We start from the raw sequence: 20,336 nt of genomic DNA, 5'->3' as shown, positions 1-20,336 counted from the left end.
TCCGATTATTATACCCCTATTATAGAAGTTATAGACTATTATAAGTTAGATAGATTAGTTTACTGTAGTCATTCAGTCAACTTAAACTTATGTGCCCATTTTATAACAACTTAGTTAAGAGAGATAACTTTACATACTCCACCAGAGTAGGTGGTAAGGACTTTAGGTTCTCGCCCACTCTACTGTATGATAGTTTCGGATTTAAGCAGTTTGTATGCTTTTTTTTTTTTGTTACCCTAATAGGGACTTGTCATTTGGTGAACCCTACTCCCATATTACATTGGATATTATCTATATGTATTTTTTAGGGAGGAGAGAGTACCTAGTGTGACTAACTTCAGATCTCTCTCTCTTAGGCTTCAACATTATGTCTTGTATAGAGTCCTTACCACATGCATTTTGCCAATCACACCTTGAGATGTTGCGATAATGTGACCCTCACAATCTTTCTTCCTTTATGCACTATGCTAGCAACTAGATATCAACATTGTATTATATATATTTCAGAATGTCGTTCATACATCCAGTCTCATCACTAGGGGATATGCCCATATGCTCTACTGCCATATTTTTGTTGGTTCCTTGGTGGCTGGCAAGAGGGGAGGGGTGAATTATCTTGCACAAATAAACTCAACCCTTTCTCGACTTATAACTTAATTAAGAACACTTGTAATAATAGTTAAGAGACTAATTAAACAGACAAAGACACAAAGAGAATTACTTGGTTTATAATCAGAAGATTGCTAATCCAAGAAAAATGAAACACACTTTATGAAGATCTCCTTCGGGCGGAGTAGCCTCTTACAACGTTGACAGCTCACAATTAATAGTAGAACAGAAAGAAAGGAATTATATGTTGTTATATGAACTACTGAAATCAGGGCTATATTTATAACTTTGTTCCGGGCGCTTGGAAGGGTTTCGGGCACCTAGATTGGGATAGAATTCTATCCCCGACGCGTTGGTCAACGTACACGTCGATCTTGATAAAAGTTGAGTTCCGGGCGCCCGGACCACCAAAGTCAACATGGTTGACTTTTTTTGGTCCGGGCCCTCTATTCTGGTTCTGCTCGCCTCGGTCCAGGTCTTCCCCTCCAGCTCCGCTCGCTTGGGTGATTTCGGCCACCGGAATAGGGCTCACCCGAACCCAATTTTCGGCTTTCTCCTCGAGCAGGTTTCCGCTCTGACTTCTCATCCCTCGAATGTCACGTACATTCTTCTCATCCACCGTTGTACTCTTCCATGGTACCTCGTCCCTCGGATGCACCGAACCCATCGGCTCTCTCCCGTGTCGTCCTTCTTGCTAGTCGCGTCTTTCGCTCGACTTCCTGTGCTCCTAAGCTCCTGCACACTTAGACACAGGTATCAAACCAAAACAGAACCTAACCTAACTTGGTTGATCACTCTAAAAATAACCTTTGGGGTTCCAACAATCTCCCCCTTTTTTTATGTGAGCAACCCAAGTTAAGTTAGGGTAAAACAATCATAAAATAAAGATAATAAAATTGCGATACCAAGTAAGTAAAGTTGCAATTAAGCAATAAAAAAATTTCAAAATTTAAATTTGAGCTACCTCCCCTAGACTTAATCTTCCCTTCCCTTCTCCCCCTTTGATCACATAAAAAAAAATTGGGGTACTCAATAAAATCAAAGGGTAAACAAAATAAGTTTTAAATGAAACTTGCAAAAAAAAAATTTCTAAGTGAAATTTGCAAGTCAAGTAAATATATTTTGATAAATATTAAACCATTGACAAAAATTGAAAGCATTTAAATATTTCATGCTTATCAGTTCATCAATTAAATATTCAATTCAGAAATTGACTTCCAGGCTGTGGCGAGGCACTAGGCCTTCTTGGTTATTGGATTATCAACTACTTCTAGACAAAACCTTTTAATGAATTCAAATATTTAATCTTTTATTTGAAAGCCCTAAGTCTAATTTCACTTTTAATTTATACAAGTTTTTGGAATTCAATATAGGTTCCTTCCTACAGGGTTATTCAGGTATTTTCTAGAGATATAAGATTTTACTACTTTTCTGATTTGACCTTGTGAAATCTATAATACCAGTTTAATCCTTTATAGTTTCTAATATTTAAAGAAGAAATATTTGAATATGCAAAATTTTTTAAGTTTTCTATTTGTTCCTTTAATTTAGCATTTTCAAGTCTTACTTTTTCAAAATCTTCTATTAGACATAATTTTGCCAAAATTCTTTTTATTTCTAAGTTTTCATTTTTTTCATTTATCATTTTTCCTTTTTAACTTGCACATTGATTTTGCCATAGATTTAATACCAAAATAGAGTTGATCGGGAGGTAAGAGACATACCTCACTTACCATATCAGACTTAAAGCCTAATTATCCCCCTGTTTAGCTGCATTCATATGAAGTCGCTCCCCCTTCATCGATGTTGACTTCTGAGGTGCTTTCCTCTTCATGGCTTGCTATCAGTGCTAGTCCGACATATTCTTTTATTTCTGACTTAGATGATGAGCTGTCGTCCCAAGTAGCCTTTAAAGTCTTGTACTTGTTTTGCTTGGGCATCTTGTCTTTTTCCTTTTTGAGTTCTGGGAAGTCCTCTTTTATATGTCCTTCCTTTTGACACTGGTAGCATCAAACCCTTCTTCTATTTCTTAGATTTTTCCTGTTCTGTATTTCTTTAAATTTGTTAGATCTAAAATTTTTTCTGAATTTTCTTACCATATAAGCTTCTTGATCTTCTTCTAAGTCTGACTTGGGTTCATCTTTCTTGGTTGCATTTAGTGCCAGAATCTGGCTTGACTACCTGCACATTTGGGTTCATGTAATTCTAAAGTAGAAAAGAGTTCCTCTAGGGTAATTACCTCCAGGTCCTTTGAGATGTAGTAGGTGCCGATTATCGAGGTCCATTATGGAGTCCTAGGAAAGACATTGAGTGTGTAGCATATCGAGTCCCGGTTGGTTACCGTTTCACTGAGGTTTTCGAGTCCGATGATTAGTTCTTTGACCTTCGCGTGTATATCGACTACCTTCTCACCTCTTTTCAAATGGATATTCATCAGTTTGTTTTGAAGTATGTCTCGTCTTGTGAGCTTGGCTTCGGATGTGCCTTCGAGGAGTTCCAGGAATTTTTCCCAGAGTTCTTTGGTCGACGAGTAGCTCCCGATACGATTGACTTCTTGAGGCGGCAGTACACTTAGTAAGTGATATTCTGCTCTATTATTTGCTATGAAATTATTTTGTTCTTTCTTCGTCCAAAGACTCTCCTCCTTCTCCTCTCCATTTTGATTCATAGGAACTACAAAACCATACTTGATTATTAAACAAATCTCAAAGTCAGTTTTTAGAAATACCTCCATTCGATGTTTCCCGTGTGTGAATTCTCCCTCGAAATTTGGTGGAACGATGCTTGATCCGGCCATTGGTTTCTTTGCTTCGGTCGACGGTTAGTCCTTCTGAAGCGTCCTCACTCTGATGTATACCACTTGTTGGTCCCTTGATGGCCGACAAGAGGGGAGGGGTGAATTGTCCTACGCAAACAAACTCAACCATTTCTTAAGTATAACTTAATTAAGAATACTTGTAATAAAAGTTAAGAGACTAATTAAACAGACAAAGACACAAAGAGAATTACTTGGGTTGCAATCAACAGATTGCTAATCCAAGGAAAATGAAGTGCACTTTATGAAGATCTCCTTCGGGAGAAGTAACCTCTTACAACATTAACAACTCACAATTAATAGTAGAACAGAAAGAAAGGAATTATAAGTTGTTATATGAACTACTGAAATTAGGGTTATATTCATAGCTCTGTTCTGGGCGCTTGGAAGAGTTTCGGGCGCCTGGAGTGGGATAGAATTCTATTCCTGATGCGTTGGTCAACGTACACATCGATCTTGATAAAAGTTGAGTTCTAGGCGCTCGGACCACCAAAATCAACATAGTTGACTTTTTTCGATCCGGACCCTCTGCTTTGATTCTGCTCGCCTCGGTCGGGGTTTTCCGCTCCGGCTCCGCTCACTTGGGTGATTTTGGCCACCGAAATAGGGCTCACCCGAACTCAATTTTCGGCTTTCTCCTTGAGCAGGCTTACGCTTCAGCTTCTCGCCCCTCGAATGTCGCGTACGTTCTTCTCATCCACCGGTGTACTCTTCCGCGGCACCTCGTTCCTCGGACGCACCGAGCCCATCGGCTCTCTCCCGTGCCGTCCTTCTCGCTAGCTGCGTCTTCTGCTCGACTTCCTGTGCTTCTAAGCTCCTGCATACTTAGACACAAAGATCAAACCAAAACAACACCTAACCTAACTTGGTTGATCACACCAAAAATAACCTTGGGGGTTCCAACAATTTTAACTTTCATATTTTCGACCATTGGGGTAGACATGACCCAAGGTACACTTACTTTCCTTAGCGTGTATGATGAGATTGGTTAGCGTCAGCTTGCATTAGTGTATATAGAGGTTACCGCTCAGGGGGGATTGACTTAGAGAGTGGGTCCTTAGCCAGTCGTTCCGAATGAGGCTAATGAGGGTATCCCTCGAGTCATTCCAGCCGAGGTTCACGAGGCAACCACAACTGCGGAGGAAGAGATGCTAGAGTTTACATTTGATGAGTACTTTGCACCTCCTCCGACTACGACCCAGCCTTCTACCTCACTTTCCACTGACAAGCGCCTTGCTAGACTTGAGGAGTCTTCTTCACAGATTCGATAGTCAGTCTCAGAGGGATTCACCTTTCATCGTGGTGACATGAACACTGGGTTTAGGCGGCTAAACCTACAAATGTAGGTCATACTTTAGGCTTTGCACGTCACTAATCACCCATCACCTCCACCTGCTGATGATGATTAGACCTTATTTAGTGCCCCTGTATATATTGTTCACTTAACTTGGCTTGTCTACTTGACTTATTCACTTTATATATCGGGTAGTTACGTATTATTTATCTTAGTTTGATAACCTAGTACATTCATTTTGAAAATCCAATTAAAGGATAGGATGTCTTTTTCCTTAAATAATTTTCAAATTCTAAGAAATTTTAGTTTTTTTTTTTATCAAAATCCCAATTTTTCTAGTCTTTCAAAATTGTTTTGGCTGTAATCTAGGATGAACCCCTAGAAAATATGATCCTATAGATCTAGGCAATGAACATCTCACAAACACACTAGATTTACCTTGATTGTGTATTCAAAAACTTAGAATGACGTTAGATGCGTAGGCCTTTTGCCTAATCTTCATATGCTTATATTAGTGTATCAACATAAGTCTAGGCGAAAAATATAAAAATACAATGATCAAGTTAAGTGATCATTCTTAGAAGATAACTAGTTAGATATAATTACTTAACTTGACTAACCAAGTGAACGCTGCTATTTTCTGGTAGCTGGTTAGTAACTAAAGGTTAGACATTTAAGGACACGTTATAGATGAATATTATATTTTAAAAATAATATTAGGTTAAACGGGAGAATATATAAAAATTACTTTTAAAGAATTTTTTTTGCAAGTTGTTTTAAACTTTTGATTTGCAAATTCTTTTGAAACTTTATTGAAACTTATTTTGCAAATGTTTCTAAAATTATTTTGAAATTTCTTTGAAGATGTTTTGAAACATGTTTTGAAAATTACTTTATTTTTTAAAAAATACTTTAATAATAACTTGCAAAAAAGTCCTTAAACATATTTGTAAAGCTTCTTAAAAAACTTGCTTTAAATTTTCTTTGAAAAACCCTTGAAAGATGTTTTTTTTCATAATTTATAACTTCGTCAAATTTCATTTTGAAAAATATTTTGAAAATATTTCCAAACCTAATTTGCTTAATTTCGTTGAAAATTATTTTGCAAAATATTAGTCTTCAAACTTAAAAATGTTTTGCAAAATTATTTTTGAAAAAAATTAACAATGCATTTTGCAAATTACTTTGAAAACTTGAAAAATCTCTTAATTACCTTCAAAATTATTTTGAAAAAATACTATCAGAATTGTCATGAAGTCTTTTCGCCCTTCCCTGAAATAGACCTATAAAACTTTATTATTTTATAAATTTACTTATTTTTTTCCTTTTGGTATACTTATATACATATTTATTTTGATGAATGTCAAAGGAGAGAGTAAGAGTTTAAGTAAGAAAAAGTAAGAAAATTCAAAAATTCAAAAGCAAAACTTAATCCTGAACAGTGATTAAGAGATTAAACACAACCAAAATCATTTTGGTTTCTCTTAAATAATTTTTTTATTATTTCTTGTTGCATTATTTTTTCTAACTTTATCCCAAGTTATCATTACATCAAAAAATGAGAGATTGTTGGTGCAAATAGTACAAATGGTCAAACCTAAATTTCGATGAATGACAAGTGGATTAAAGTTAGATATATATATTATGATCTAACCTTTTTACCAAGTGTGTAGGAGTTAACTGGTTCAATACCAAGCTGAAATTCAGTTAGGTCTGGAGGACTTGATAGTTGGTATAGAAGTCTAGATAGGTCAAGAAATGACCTGATATCTGGTAGGAAGTCTGGCTGGGTCCGTGGGACTTGATAGCTGGCAAAAGTCTAGTTGGGTCTACGGACCTAGCAACTGGTGGGATGACCTAGTGAACTAAAGTAGAGTCAAGCAATTCTACATGGTAAGGTAAGTCACTGGAGGAGAGTGATCCAGTGAGTACAAGTCCTTTTTAGAGGCTTTCAAATTTAGATCCATTTTGAAAACCTAAATTGAGACCGTGTCTATATCTTGGTCTCGGGAAGATAGGGTCTAATTAATACTTTTATTTTATAAAGTGTTCTAACTTTGTTTTGGTTTGCAGGTTAGATATTTTTCTATTAGCCTAACATATTTTCCAATAGCAAAAATGGAGAAAAAGTTTCGGGTGAACAGTACTCGATGAGCCTCCTGTGCTTGTGGAGGTGCCTCGGAGGCTTGGTCAAAGGCCCGCGTAGAAGGGCGTAGAGGCACTTTCATGCGAAGGAAGGTACCTTGAAACTGGGCGTTGAAGGCGCCTTGGAGAGCTTTGAAGGTGCCTTCGGTCGGATAACATAGAAAACATCGGCGATGATAAGAAGCAGAGTTCTCGGGATAAAACTTTGAGGTTGAAGGCGTCTCTAGTGGCATTGGAGGGGTCTCCAGTCTTCTTTAAAAGGGATGTTCGATCTCTTCTTCAAACACAACTCTTCTATAAGCTTTTACGCAATCGTTCGACGCTTCGACTTCGTGCTACTGTTATGCTACGAGACTACTATGCCCGACTACTGCTGAGGAGTCGTCCAACACCAAGATCGATCCAATCATATTCAAAAGTGTTGGGTAATAAAAATTTATTTTTGTACTTAATTACTGCATAAAGGAAAGTGTAACGTGTTACACTTATCCTTGTTTTTTTATCCGTACTCGATTCCCTCTTCCGACTATTCTAGAAGAGGATTATAGTGGATTGTTCATTAATATGTTCCCAGAGATCATGAGTCTTGGAGTAGGAGTCGCTGAAGGCTCTGAACTAAATAACTCCTCGAGTTATTATTTTTGGCTTCTATTTTTTTTAAAAAATTTTGTTGCACTCTTTGCTTTATAAAATTGAAAAATAGAGTTTTTAAAATACACGTGATTCACGCCCTCTCACGTGCATAATGATCCAATAATCTCTTCTTCTTCATGACTTTGTTTTAGAATTTATATACTTCTAGGTGCCCCCACGAGCGTAGCCAAGTTGGTACTGTTGGATCGAAAGCGCTAGAGGGGGGTGGTGATCGTGGTTTTCACTTTCATTTCGGAAAACTATTGAGTAAATGTAGCAGAAATTAAAAGAAGGCAACGTAAGAAAGACACACCAAGTATGTAGGTTGGTTTTACTTGGTTCGGAGCCTAGGGCGACTCCTACTCTAAGGACCACGCTCGTTGAGTGTTTACTTTGGGTAATTCACTATCAGTTCAGAAATCTTACAATATAATACTACAATTTAGAGTGCTATAAAGAAATTATACCGAGTACAAAGGAATCGTAAAATAGAAGCTTCAGGTCGTCGGAATGTTGTTACAGCTTCGCCGGATCGTCTTGTTAGCAGTGTGCTGAAGAAGGATTGCTAAAACTGTGATGTACTAAGCCTCTGCTCAAGACAGGCTTATATAAGCCGTTGAGGTCGCCTCCATTATTGCCGGATTCGCAGCGTGGATGAGCTTTGACTCCTTCGCAGCCTATCCACCTGAGGGCGCCTTCGATGCTCTTGAGGGCGCCTCCAAGGTCATCCGAGGTGCCTCAACACTCCATGAGGGGGCCTCAAGCTCCGCCGCGAAGACTCCTCATTCTTTTCACCCGAGGCACCTCCAAGCTCCATGGAGGGCGCCTCGGGTACTGTTCATCCGAGGCAAAACTTGCTCTTTTGTCCCTACAAGATATGTTAGTCCTAAACTACCAAGCATATCCTGTAACACAAAGTTAGCACATAATAATAACATAAATGTAAATGTCTGACAGTCACAGGGCTGTCCGGTTCTGACTTCGGATTTTCGACCGGAAACCCTAGGTCGAACCGACGCCTACTGTTCCCTCAGCGGGGAACATGTCCTCACCTACTCCACTCAGGAGAGTATACCTGTTGCCAGTTCGATCCTCCAGATCGACTGGACTTTTGCTCAGCGCCCGAGTCTTCAGGTCTTTCCGCTGGACGTCCGCTCCACGACCCGCCCAGACTTTCCAACCGATCCCGCGACACCGGGATTTTCACTTAGAGTTTTCGACTCTAGGACTTTTGCCCGAAGACCTCGACCCGCCAAGACTTTCCGACTAGTGTTACTACCCCCTAGGACCTAGGGTTACCACCCTCTAGGGTTTTTTGCCTGTTTAACCGCAGCTAGGACTTTTACCTAAGATACCTTAGGACTTTCCTACAAACTCATTCAAATACATTAGATCACAAATAACCTTAACTTTGAATCCTTTCCCATTATCAAAACTCAGGTTCGATCGTCGGATGCTTCCCGCACAAACAGATACTTGAGAGGTAGAGTTGTTTCATTGTGTGAGGGTCGATTTCTGAGAGGTTCATTCTCCTGAGGATTAAATGTTCTCCCACCTAGCACGCTGGTCCGTACCGTGATTTATCTCCCTTAATCTTGCCTTGGGGATGGTGATGAGGAGCGATTGGGGTGAGAAAAATTATCTTTTTTCTTTATATGTATTTCTAGGTCTCTTAATGAGTTTATGCTAAAATTCATTGATGACCCTAGTCATTTCTGGATTCAATCCAAGAACATTAGGTGGTTCTTAGCTTAACATTCAATGTCACAATACCTTAAAGTCTCAGCGTCATGTCCAAGTTGTAAACCACCTTTTTTTTAAAAAAAAAAAAAATAGCCTTTGTGTGAATTTGCACAAAGTCATATCCTTAACTTGAACCCTGAAACTCGTCTTGTACAACAACACTACCTTCCCTACACTTTTCTATTACTCCCCATGCTCTAATGTTTAGAATTTTTGTACTTCTAAGTCCATCAAATGAGTCTTAGGTGCAACCTTAATGGCCATAACTATCTCTGATTAGACCTAATACAAGTGTTTTAGGTTCCTAACTTGACACTGAGTATCACCGTGCCCTAAAGTCATAACTTATTCTATGTTTACACTATTTTAAAATTTTAAAAAAATCAGCTTACACCATTAACATATTTTAACATATTTTGAATTTTGGCCAAAATCTATTAATTGCCCTAGGCCATTCTAATTGGACCCAATTTACGTGTATTAGATTTCTAATTAACTTGATATTAACTGTCACCATGTCCTAAAGCCACAATCTCATGACCTTTCTAAGTTGTAGATCATCTGTATATAAAAACATCAACCTTTATGCCAATTGACACAAAGATATATCGTCAACTGCCTGATAATCATTCTTGCATAATAATACTATCTTCTCTATACTTTTCTCTTCCTCTCCATACTCTAATTTTACAATTTTTATACTTGTGAGTCCATCAGTTCATTGATGGTCCTAAGCAACTTTAATTGGACTCAATCCAAATGCATTAGTCCCTAGATTGACACTAAATGTCACCATGCCCGAAAGTCTCAGTCTCATAACCTTCTAAGTTACGTCATAGACCACCTATTTACAAAAAATCAACTTTTGTACCAATTGACACAAACACATTGTTGAGCCGCAACAATTATAAAGATATCAAAAAGAAAATGAAAAAAAAAAGAGAAGAAGAAATCTTACTCAACGAAACGACTAAGACTTCTTCACTAGAATCATTATGTTAAGATTACAAGGTTCTTATTTATACAACCCTAGCATATATGGTATTTTATACTAAAATACCACGTATTACTCAAAAATCTTGAACTAATCGGTGCCTCCAGAATGAAGCACTACCAAGCATGCCCATGTCGACAGCGTACCAGAACCCTTAGAAAGGATCATGGCCTAGCCATGTTCGGAAGTACGACCGTGCTATAAGACACGGCCTGCCCATGCTATAAGAACACGGTCATATGACGTACAGATGCCTTAGTAACTGACATGGACTTGGCCGTGCTTCTTAGCACTGCCGTATCGTGATGACCATATAAGCCATACTCCACACACATCTTCAACTCTAGCTTATAACCAATATAATCTTCCACAATAACATTACTTTCCTTGCACTCCCTTCGCCTTCTCCCTGACTTAAATAAAAAAGGAATGCTTTTCTTAGATGATATAAAACAGAGTTTTTATTCTATACTATGCGAGGCAATCGGATTGAAGTATCAACGTCGAGCTCTCACTCCACTCCAATTTCCAAAGCATTGCCTACGAGTATAGATCTTCACTCGCAAGCGTTGGCGTAGGCACCAGCACCAGCGGCCGGGCCTTCTTCATCACGATCCCAAACTTCTCCTCCATGTCCTCCTCCGCCGCTTCCTTATTCCCCTCCGCCGCCGCCTGCCACTCGAACGAGTGCACCAGCGTCGCCACCATGTACGCCACCATCCGCTCCGCCATCACCATCCCCGCGCATATCCTCCGCCCCGACCCGAACGGCAGGTACCTGAAGTCGTTGCCGCTGAAGTCCCAGCTCTGATTCCCCCCCTCGCCGTCGCCGACGAACCTCTCCGGCCTGAACTCCAGAGGATCCTGCCAAATTTCTGGGTCCCGGTGGATGGCCCACACGTTGACAAAGACCCTGGAGCCGGCGGGAACGGTGTAGCCGCCGATGACGCAGGTGGCGCTGGGGCAGTGGGGGACCATCAGCGGGAGGGCTGGGTGAAGACGGAGCACCTCCTTGATGACCGCAGAGAGGTAGGGGAGCCGGAAAATGTGGGACTCTTCGACGACGGCGTCGCGACCAACCACAGAGTTAAGCTCCGCCTGGACTCGCCGGAGAATCTCGGGCTTACGGACTATCTCAGCCATGGCCCACTCTACCGTGTTAGATGCGGTCTCTGTTCCACCCACCACCATGTCCTGCCAAATTGTTGTTTTTTAAAAAAAAAAAAACATAGTGAGATAAAAATTAATTTTACAAGTATTTTTAAAATAACTAAAAATGTAATTGATTAATATTTTATCCCTCTTGTATTCTTCTGTCTTGACGAATCAGAACGGTTACACGTAGAACGCACCATGAGCAGAGCTTTGACGTTAGTCATGGTGAATGGTGTCTTCCCGTCGCCGCCCTCCTTCTCCAGCCTCAGCATCAACTCCAAAAAGTCTTCTCCGCTGCCGCCGCGTTGCTTCTTCCTTTTCTTCATCTCGATGATCTCCTCGAAGATTTGGTCGAACCGGTGCTGGAGCATGCGCATCTGGCGCTGGATCCCCTGCAGATCCATCCACGCCACCGCCGGGAAGAAGTCCGATACGTTGGGGCGCCCCAGGAGCTCCGTGATCTCCGCTACCAGCATCCGGAACTCCCTTCCCACCTCGATGCTCCTCTCGTCGCCCTCCTCCAGCGTTCTGCCCCACAGCGTCCTCGTCACCGCGTTCATCGTCGCCAGGAACATCTCCACGCCGACATCCACCGCGCTCCCGGCCCGCGACCGGATCCTTTCCACCGAAGCCCGCACCTCACGACGACGGAGCGCGTAGACGGCGTCGAGCCCCGCGGGGCCTAGCATCTCCCGGACGCAGACGCGGCGCAACATCCGCCACGTGGGTCCGTTGGGGTTCCAGACGATTTCGGCGTCGCCACCGTAGGAGAGGATGCGGGCGGCGGCGGGGACGTCACGGTTGGCAAAGACGGCGTCGTGGTCGCGCAGCACCTCGCGGGTGATGGCGGGCGAGGAGACGACGATGGCGAGCTTGCTTCCGAGGCGGAGGCTGAAGAGGGGGCCGTGGTCTCGCGCGAGGCGAGCGAAGTGGGCGTGCAGGTCGGGGCGGAGGAAAGGGAGGCTGCCGAGGAGGGGGAGGCCGCGAGGGCCGGGGGGCAGAGGAGGATCATAGCGGCGGCGTCGGGAGAGGGCGGCGTGGGTGAGGGCGGCGAGGAGTAAGGCGAAGGCGTAGAAGAGGACACCGTTCCCAATGGCCTCCATGGAAATGGCCACTTCCGCTGGTCATTTTTATGTGGCTGTGGTGGATCTGTCAGGCGAGTTGCTATGAAGATTTTCCTAGATATTTATTACCTTCTATAAATAAAAAAATCGGCACGAGGAAAGTTTCAGTATTATATAATTGATTTACCCACTTTCTAAAAATACTTATCATATTTCCATTATATATACATATATATTTTAATATAATTTTTTTTTATCTATTTATTAAAAAATTCATGATGCATGGCACTGTCGGATTGAAATATACGAACATAGAAGACTTTTAAAAACATATTAATTTTACTTTAAAATAATTCAAAATTCTATAAATCTATCAATTTGTCATTCAAGTCTTTCTAATTTTTCTACCCATTCATATTTGATTTCAATAACGTAAATTGATAGAATTTTTATATCCGAAGGGGTTTTAAAAAAAAAATTTTATCATAAATTCATTATATAGCCTAACCAATAATAATCACTAATCAACGTCAATTTCTAACCAGCTAAAATAGATTTTATTATATTTTTTTAAAAAAATAATAAATATTGTTAGTGTTATTAACTAATTATAAGATTATAGGTTTGGCTCCACACAATTTTTTCGCCATCAAAATAAATTTAGAAGTACGCGCGATGAGTAATCTAGAAGTCCAACATCTATTGATGGTACAATCTCATTTGAAAATTTTTTTATAAATAAATCATAATTAAAAATTTGAATGTCTTTAATTTTTCAATTGGCTGGATTCTACTAATAAGATTTATCAATTCAAAAAATATCAATTTTTTAAATTTTTAAACGGTATATATTCATCAGTAGTTTCAAATAAAATGAGGGATAGACTTAAAAAAAAAAAAAAATTAATTTAATTAAATACTAATGCACTCTGACCGAGTTTTTAATGTACCAAATGCACTTAATTCGATAGCGTTGAGAACAGTAATTTTGAATGAATAAAAAAAAAATTAGAGAAGCAGCGCATAGATCCATGCATTTATTTCGAAAAAAGAGAGACCTAATGGACATGTGAAAATAACGAAAGCTAAATACGTGAAATATGTAATACGCATGTATAAGAAAAAAGATATTGCTTATCAACGAGTAGGGGTGAGCAGTCAACTCGTCAAATTAATCAACTCGTTTATATCGACTCGAACCGAACCGAAAAAAAATAATTCGCCGGATATAGGGTCGGATGTAGGGTCCTGATATTGTATTATCTAATCTAGTAGGGTCGGATAGTTTTTTATCTTAATAACCGAACCAACCCGATCCGCGATCATCCCTACTTGTAGCAACTACTGTTGATAAGCTTCTACATGTAATAGCAGCTACTGCCGATAAACTGCTACATGTTATACTAGCTATTTCCGATTAACTGCTACAACGTCTAATGAGTAATGTCTATTATTATTTTAAAATATTTTATTTTTTATTGTACTTATATTTATATTTTATATTTCATTGGATATAAGGTCGGATATCCAAATAACTGACAACCCGTCAGATATCTGATACATAAGAACCGCCGGATATAGGGTCGGTTGTAGGTTCTGATATTACATTATCTGATCTAGTAGGGCTGAATAGTTTTTCACCCTAATAACCAAACCAATCCAATCCATGATCATCCCTATCCACGAGATACGATGGCAATTGATTTTTATAATAATAAATATTACATGAAATAATATTTAATATTTTAATAAATGTATTTTCATACGAACTACAATATTTATAAATCGTGTTAATAATTATTCTTTTCTTTAGTTTCTATTTTTATATTAAACATAATTCCTTTCTTTTATTGTCCTAAGATTCTAGATTAAAATTTTATCAACATATTTTAAGATAAGTTTAGACAGGTCAACTCGTGGCTTATGTGAGTTAGTCCATGATAAACTTGAGTTGGCATGCACATTGAGATTTTTTTTTTCTAAAATTTAAAATTAAAGTGAAAAACTTAATGGATTCATGAGTTTTGACCCACCTAAACTGCAACTTAAATTTAAAATTTTCAATCTTTTCTATATTTTTTTGAGAAACTCATGGGCTTTGCCAGTCTAAACCGCAACCCAAATTTAAAATTTTCAATTTTTTCTCTATATATATATACACACAAGCTCGTGGATTGACCCGCCTAACCCACAACTCGCATTAGGTTAGGAATTTCCTTGCCCACAAGGATGGTGGGTCGACTCGCCCTGCCATATGACAGGTTTCTGGTGGGCCAGTCCAGCTTGCCACGAATTGGCTCGTTTGACCGCACTAACAATGGTAGGACACTCATGTAGTCTTCTAAGTATTCCGGTTCGATTCTCAACTGCAATGCACTGTAGATGACAAACTTGCAATATTAGGTTGTTGGGTCGTCCACTACGAATACTTTTAGATTGATCTCGATAGTTAGTGAAAAAATTTCGTGAAACTAAATTAGTCATTATTGGAATTAATCGGTCCAAACGACTGATCCGAGCACCCCGCCTTATATATAGTGGAGGAGGAGAGATTAGTAATGGAAGGAGCGTTGGAAAGGGTATCACCACTCTTATGCACGATGAAAGGATAATCAGAAACAATAGGAGAGATGACAGGGATAGACAGGAAAAGAGCATAATCTTTCGTAAATAAGAGAGCTCGGTCGAGAGTGATAAGCAAATTTAGACCAAGAATTAAGTGGATATTTTTTATGTAATAGGGGCTTGATCCAAATCTTGGAAAGCAAAAGAGAGGTGTTAAAAGTGTCACGGTTATTGTAAAACCTTAAGTGAATATCAGGTCGCCCTATGGTAACTGTACTTGGGTTGAACTGAGTGAACATGAGGTTCAAATCGTTGAGAGAGAACAAATCCTCCTATTGATTTGATAGCTCATCCATTTCTTGATGAAAATGGTCATATGGATCTGGTGCTCTTGATAGATTGTTTAGGAATGAATTTATCATGGTGTAGTTTGAAAAAGATTGTATGCCCTCAATCTCTTCTACGGATACTATTGAATAGATAGAGAAAGTATAAGAAACATTTGATTATATTTCTACTAAGTCTAAATTAGTATAAATTGTTGGTGCAAGTTGTACCAGAATCAAATCTAAGTTTTGATGTTGTTAAAGGTTCAAGTTAAGTCTTGTTGTGATCTAACAAGTTGACTAAGTGTGCAGACTATTTACTCAACTGAGAAAGACCTAGTTGGAGGCTAGGCAGGAAAAGTCTTAGCAGATCGTGGAATCTAGGTGGAAAGACCAAGTGGGTTGAGAGGACCCGACACTTGGCAGTGAAATCGAGAGGTCTGGAGGACCGAAGATCGAGAGAAAGTCCTGGCAAGCCGATCAAGGCTAAGTCAAAATTCCAAACATATCTGGAAGATCAAAGTTTGGTAGGTAGGTTGAGGTAAACAACTGGAGGAGCGACAGTGAGGTCGTGTTCATGAAGGGAACAACCTAAGGTGACTGATCCAACTGAAGAAATCGGGAAGGTTTCCAAGTTGAGATCAAGACAGTTAAACTGTCTATTATTTTTACTCATGCATTTTATATATTACTGTGATAATCTATGTTTTGCAAGAATATACTGTTTAACTCTGTTTTATAGGTTTGACTTGATCGGTTGACTAAATAGGAGGATCGGTCGACCGAACCAGACTAACTCAAAACAGACACAAGTTCAGACCAAACCAGAGTGAAATCCGATCAGAGGTTGATTGGTCGACAAAACCAAAGGATCGGTCGACCGAACCTTAACGACGTGGCACAGATCAGTTTGGTCAAAAGAAGAGAAAGAAGCTAAGATGATCGATCGACCGAACCAGCAAATTGGTCGACTGAACAATACCTCATCAATGCAGCATTAAGTGAGAATCTCGACGAACAGGAAAACTCTATGTTTGATCGACCGAAAAAGGTGATCAGTCGATCGAACACTTTAATGACAATAAAGTCAAAGATCGAATCAGCCTCAGATCTCAACGAAGATGGAAGGGAGCTGGTTCGGTCACCAAACCTGGGGATCGGTCGATCGAACGTCGATGACTCTTATAAAAGAGAGCTCGAGGTTCGAGGCCGAGATACAGATTCTGGTTGATTGGAAGATCATCTCTGTGAAAGCTGCTCGTGTTACTGCTACTACAACTTGCAAGCAACTACATCATTCAAGTGTCAACCGAGCTTCAACTTTAACATACCGTCAGTATATTTGTATTTTATTGCTTGCATTGTACTTAACTCAAGTAAGATAGTAGGTTGTTACTATCTTTCTCATTTTCTTGTACGCACTGCTTCTTTCCAAGGTTTTCAGAAAGAAGAGTTTTAGTGATTTGCTCATCGGTGCGATCAAGGATCGCGGGCCTTGGAGTAAGAGTCAACCTACGCTCTGAACCAAGTAACCAAACATGTTCTCTACTTTTCCGCTGCATAACTTTGTTTTAAACGAGTAAAAAAAAGTTTTTAAAAGTGCGATATTCATCCCTCCTTCTATCGCACTCGTTCGATCTTACAATTGGTATCAGACCCCTATAGCTCTGAAAGTACTTAATCATTTTTCGAGCACCTTTAAAAAAATTTCTTTTCCTTTGTTTTTTATTTTTTTTTATCAGCACTACTAATCCCAAGATGAGACTCTTGGAAATTTGCTTGTTTTATTTTTTTTGATACAAGGATGTCGAACTCTTACCAAGAAGGGTACATCACCGTCCAACCTCCACTATTTAAAGGAGAGAACTTCAGCTATTGGATGAATAGAATGGAGTGTTATCTGAAGTCCAACATCGAGCTTTGGTTCACAATACTGAAAGGTTACACACCTTCAACGAAAGATGGAGTGCCACTAGAACTAGAAGATTGGACTCCCCCAATGATCAAGAAGGCATAACTAAACTACACGGCGATCAACACCATTTAGTGTAGACTCACAATGGAGGAGTTGAACTGAATCAACCCCTACAACAATGCAAAAGAACTGTGAGACTGTCTGGTAAGGCTACACGAAGGTACCGATGAGTCAAAGGTAAATAAAAGAGACTTACTTTTAAATAACTTATTTAATATTAAAATGCTTCTCGGAGAAATGGCTTCGCAACTACACGTTCGACTAAAGGACATCCTCAATGGCCTCCATCTAATCGGATACAACCTGGAGAATCGTGATACAATAAGGTACGCACTAAATACCTTTCCACGGAATACTTTGTGGGCATCAATAGTAGATGCTTACAAAGTTTCTAAAGATTTTTCAATTCTTAAACTAGATGAGTTATTCTGTGAATTAGAATTACACGAATAATCCAACGTGAGCCAAGTCGAGAAAGGAGTTGCTTTGTATGCAGGTCCAAGCAAGAAAATCAAATCAAGAACAAAGATCGAATCAGAAAGTGAGTCAAATTTTGATTCAACAAATGAAGGAGAATTGGTCAATATGGTCCGGAGACTGCTAACAAAGAAGAAATTCAAAAGAAGCTAAAAAAGGATACCAATGAACCAAATGCAAAATAAATCAGAAATGATTTGTTACGGATGCAACAAGAAGGGACACTTCAAAAATGAATGCCCAAACCGAAAGGAAGAAAGCCCCAAGTTGACAAGAAAGAAGAAAGCCCTCCAAGCGATGTGGGACTAGACATCCTCTGATGAATCCAATACTGAAAAACCAAAGTACTCGAGTCATCTTGCATTTATGGCAAGAAACGAAGACTCTAAACCCGAGGAAGAATATAAGTCTGAAGCCGACACTGAATCCGAGATTGACGTCGAGTCCGAGAGAGGCCACGGATCTGCATTCGTCTCAGAAGGTCCAAATATGGTAACAATTTATTCAAAGTCAAATTTATTTAAAGTACTTAAATGTTTATTTAAAAAATTATCAAAATTTGAAAAATAAAATAACTTGCTACTTAAGGAAATATACCACCTTAAGAAGCAAGTTAACTTGAATGACTCGACTAACCAAGTTCAAGTCAGAACTTCAACTCAAGTTGCACAATTTGAGGAAGAAAATTCCAACTTGAAAGGTCAAGTCGAGTGATTCAAGAAAACGTTGAAAAAGTTCGAACTAGGATCCAAGTGTCTAAACATGGTACTTGGGTCGTAACGAGCTATGTACAATAAATCAGGACTTGGCTATAAACCTAATCAAACAAACAAACCATATTTGTCATTATTTAGTCAAAATGTTAAAAGTCAAGTCTAAGCATGAGTTCCAATAAAATATTTAACCAAATCAATCAAACTAAATCTATACTTGATCCCTAAGAGTCAAATTCACTACTTAGATAGACCATATCTAAGCTATGATTCAAGGTGAGTAATTAGAAAAATGGTTCAATCAACTTGATCAATCTACTATGCATGATTAGAAATAGGTTTAGTTTTTCTACCTAGTTTAGAACGGTTAGTTTAAAAGGTTTACCAAACTCTATAACATAGCACCGGAATGGATTGAGATGATAGTACGTCAAGGAGGCTTTGTCGAAGGCATGTCTAGGCTAAATCTTGTGTATTCTACCTAGTACACTAGACTTAGTGGATCTGACCGAAGCTACCCTAGTTAAACATGGGCTAGTTAGACCAAAACCTAGTATTAAGTTTTTGGGTAGGACTATTTTGGAAAGTATTCAGCAAGTGGTCCACCATTGATACACAAGAAGGTCATATGATTCGCCACTGAACTGAAAACTTATCCTTAGAAAGCCTGCTTGATTAACTCAAAGCAAAGTTTGAATCTAATATGGATTCAATAACCTTTTTTCAAAAATTTAATTCAAAATTCAATTTAAAACTTAAATTGAAATTTAAATTTAATTCAAACTTAACTTTAATTAAATTTAATTTTAAAAATAATAATAATTAAATTATTAATTTAAAATTTAAAATTATTTTAAAAAAAACTTAATTACTTTTTTTTTAAAAAAACTTAATTATTTTTTTAAAAACTTAATTATTTTAAAAACTTGATTATTTTAAAAACTTAATTATTTTTTTAAAAAAAACTTAATTATTTTTAAAAAACTTAATTATTTAAAAAACTTAATTATTTAAAAAAACTTAATTATTTAAAAAAACTTAATTATTTTAAAAACTTGATTATTTTAAAACTTAATTATTTAAAAAAAAAACTTGATTATTTTAAAAACTTAATTATTAAAAAAAACTTAATTATTTTTTTATAAAACTTAATTATTTTAAAATTTTTAATTATTTTAAAAAACTTAATTATTTTTAAAAAAATATTTATTTAAAAAAACTTAATTATTTAAAAAAACTTAATTATTTTAAAAACTTGATTATTTTAAAAACTTAATTATTTTTAAAAAAACTTAATTATTTTTAAAAAAACTTAATTATTATAAAAACTTAATTATTTAAAAAAAACCTAATTATTTTAAAAATTTAATCATTTTAAAAACTTAATTATTTTTTTTTTAAAAAATAATTATTTAAAAACTTAATTAAAATTATTTTAAAACTTAATTAAATTATTTTAAAACTATTTTAAAACTTAATTAAAATTTAATTAAAAAGTACATAATTTTTTTTTAACTTAATTAACATTACCTTAAATACTACCTGACACCAAACTCATAAATTTGAACATTCTTTAACCAAACTTTGGTTCAAATCCTACGTTATGTGTAGAAATCCAAAACTCTGGATAAATGGATCTTGGACAACAGCTGCTCCAGACATATGACTAGGGATCAACACAAATTCACAAATATCAAGTTCAAAAACCTAGGATCAGTTGTCTTTGGAAACAATGACAAGCTAAAGGTAATTAGTACAGGTGAAATTCAATTACAATCAAATATATTAATTAAAAAAGTTTTGCTTGTTGAATATTTTAATTATAACT

General features: G+C 37.8%; 1 protein-coding gene across 1 annotated transcript; it reads right to left on the bottom strand.

The window, feature by feature from the left end:
• Positions 1-10,567: 10,567 nt before the first annotated feature.
• LOC122056196 (flavonoid 3'-monooxygenase CYP75B137-like) lies at positions 10,568-12,550 on the bottom strand. The gene is made up of 2 exons (XM_042618031.1): positions 11,586-12,550; positions 10,568-11,427 (listed from the first exon to the last, which is right to left on the bottom strand). The coding sequence occupies exons 1-2, from the start codon at positions 12,489-12,491 to the stop codon at positions 10,774-10,776; spliced, it is 1,560 nt and encodes a 519-aa protein (XP_042473965.1). The 5' UTR covers positions 12,492-12,550; the 3' UTR covers positions 10,568-10,773.
• Positions 12,551-20,336: the final 7,786 nt, after the last annotated feature.

Source organism: Zingiber officinale, chromosome 3B, assembly GCF_018446385.1.
Source record: "Zingiber officinale cultivar Zhangliang chromosome 3B, Zo_v1.1, whole genome shotgun sequence".
Lineage (NCBI taxonomy): Eukaryota > Viridiplantae > Streptophyta > Magnoliopsida > Zingiberales > Zingiberaceae > Zingiber > Zingiber officinale.
This window is presented reverse-complemented; position numbering and strand designations above follow the sequence as displayed.

Excerpts from the sequence above, each read along its gene's own strand:
- LOC122056196 (XM_042618031.1), bottom strand. The coding sequence starts at position 12,491 with ATGGAGGCCATTGGGAACGGTGTCCTCTTCTACGCCTTCGCCTTACTC. Across the intron at positions 11,428-11,585 it reads ACGTCAAAGCTCTGCTCATG|GACATGGTGGTGGGTGGAAC; the intron begins GTGCGTTCTACG and ends ACAATTTGGCAG.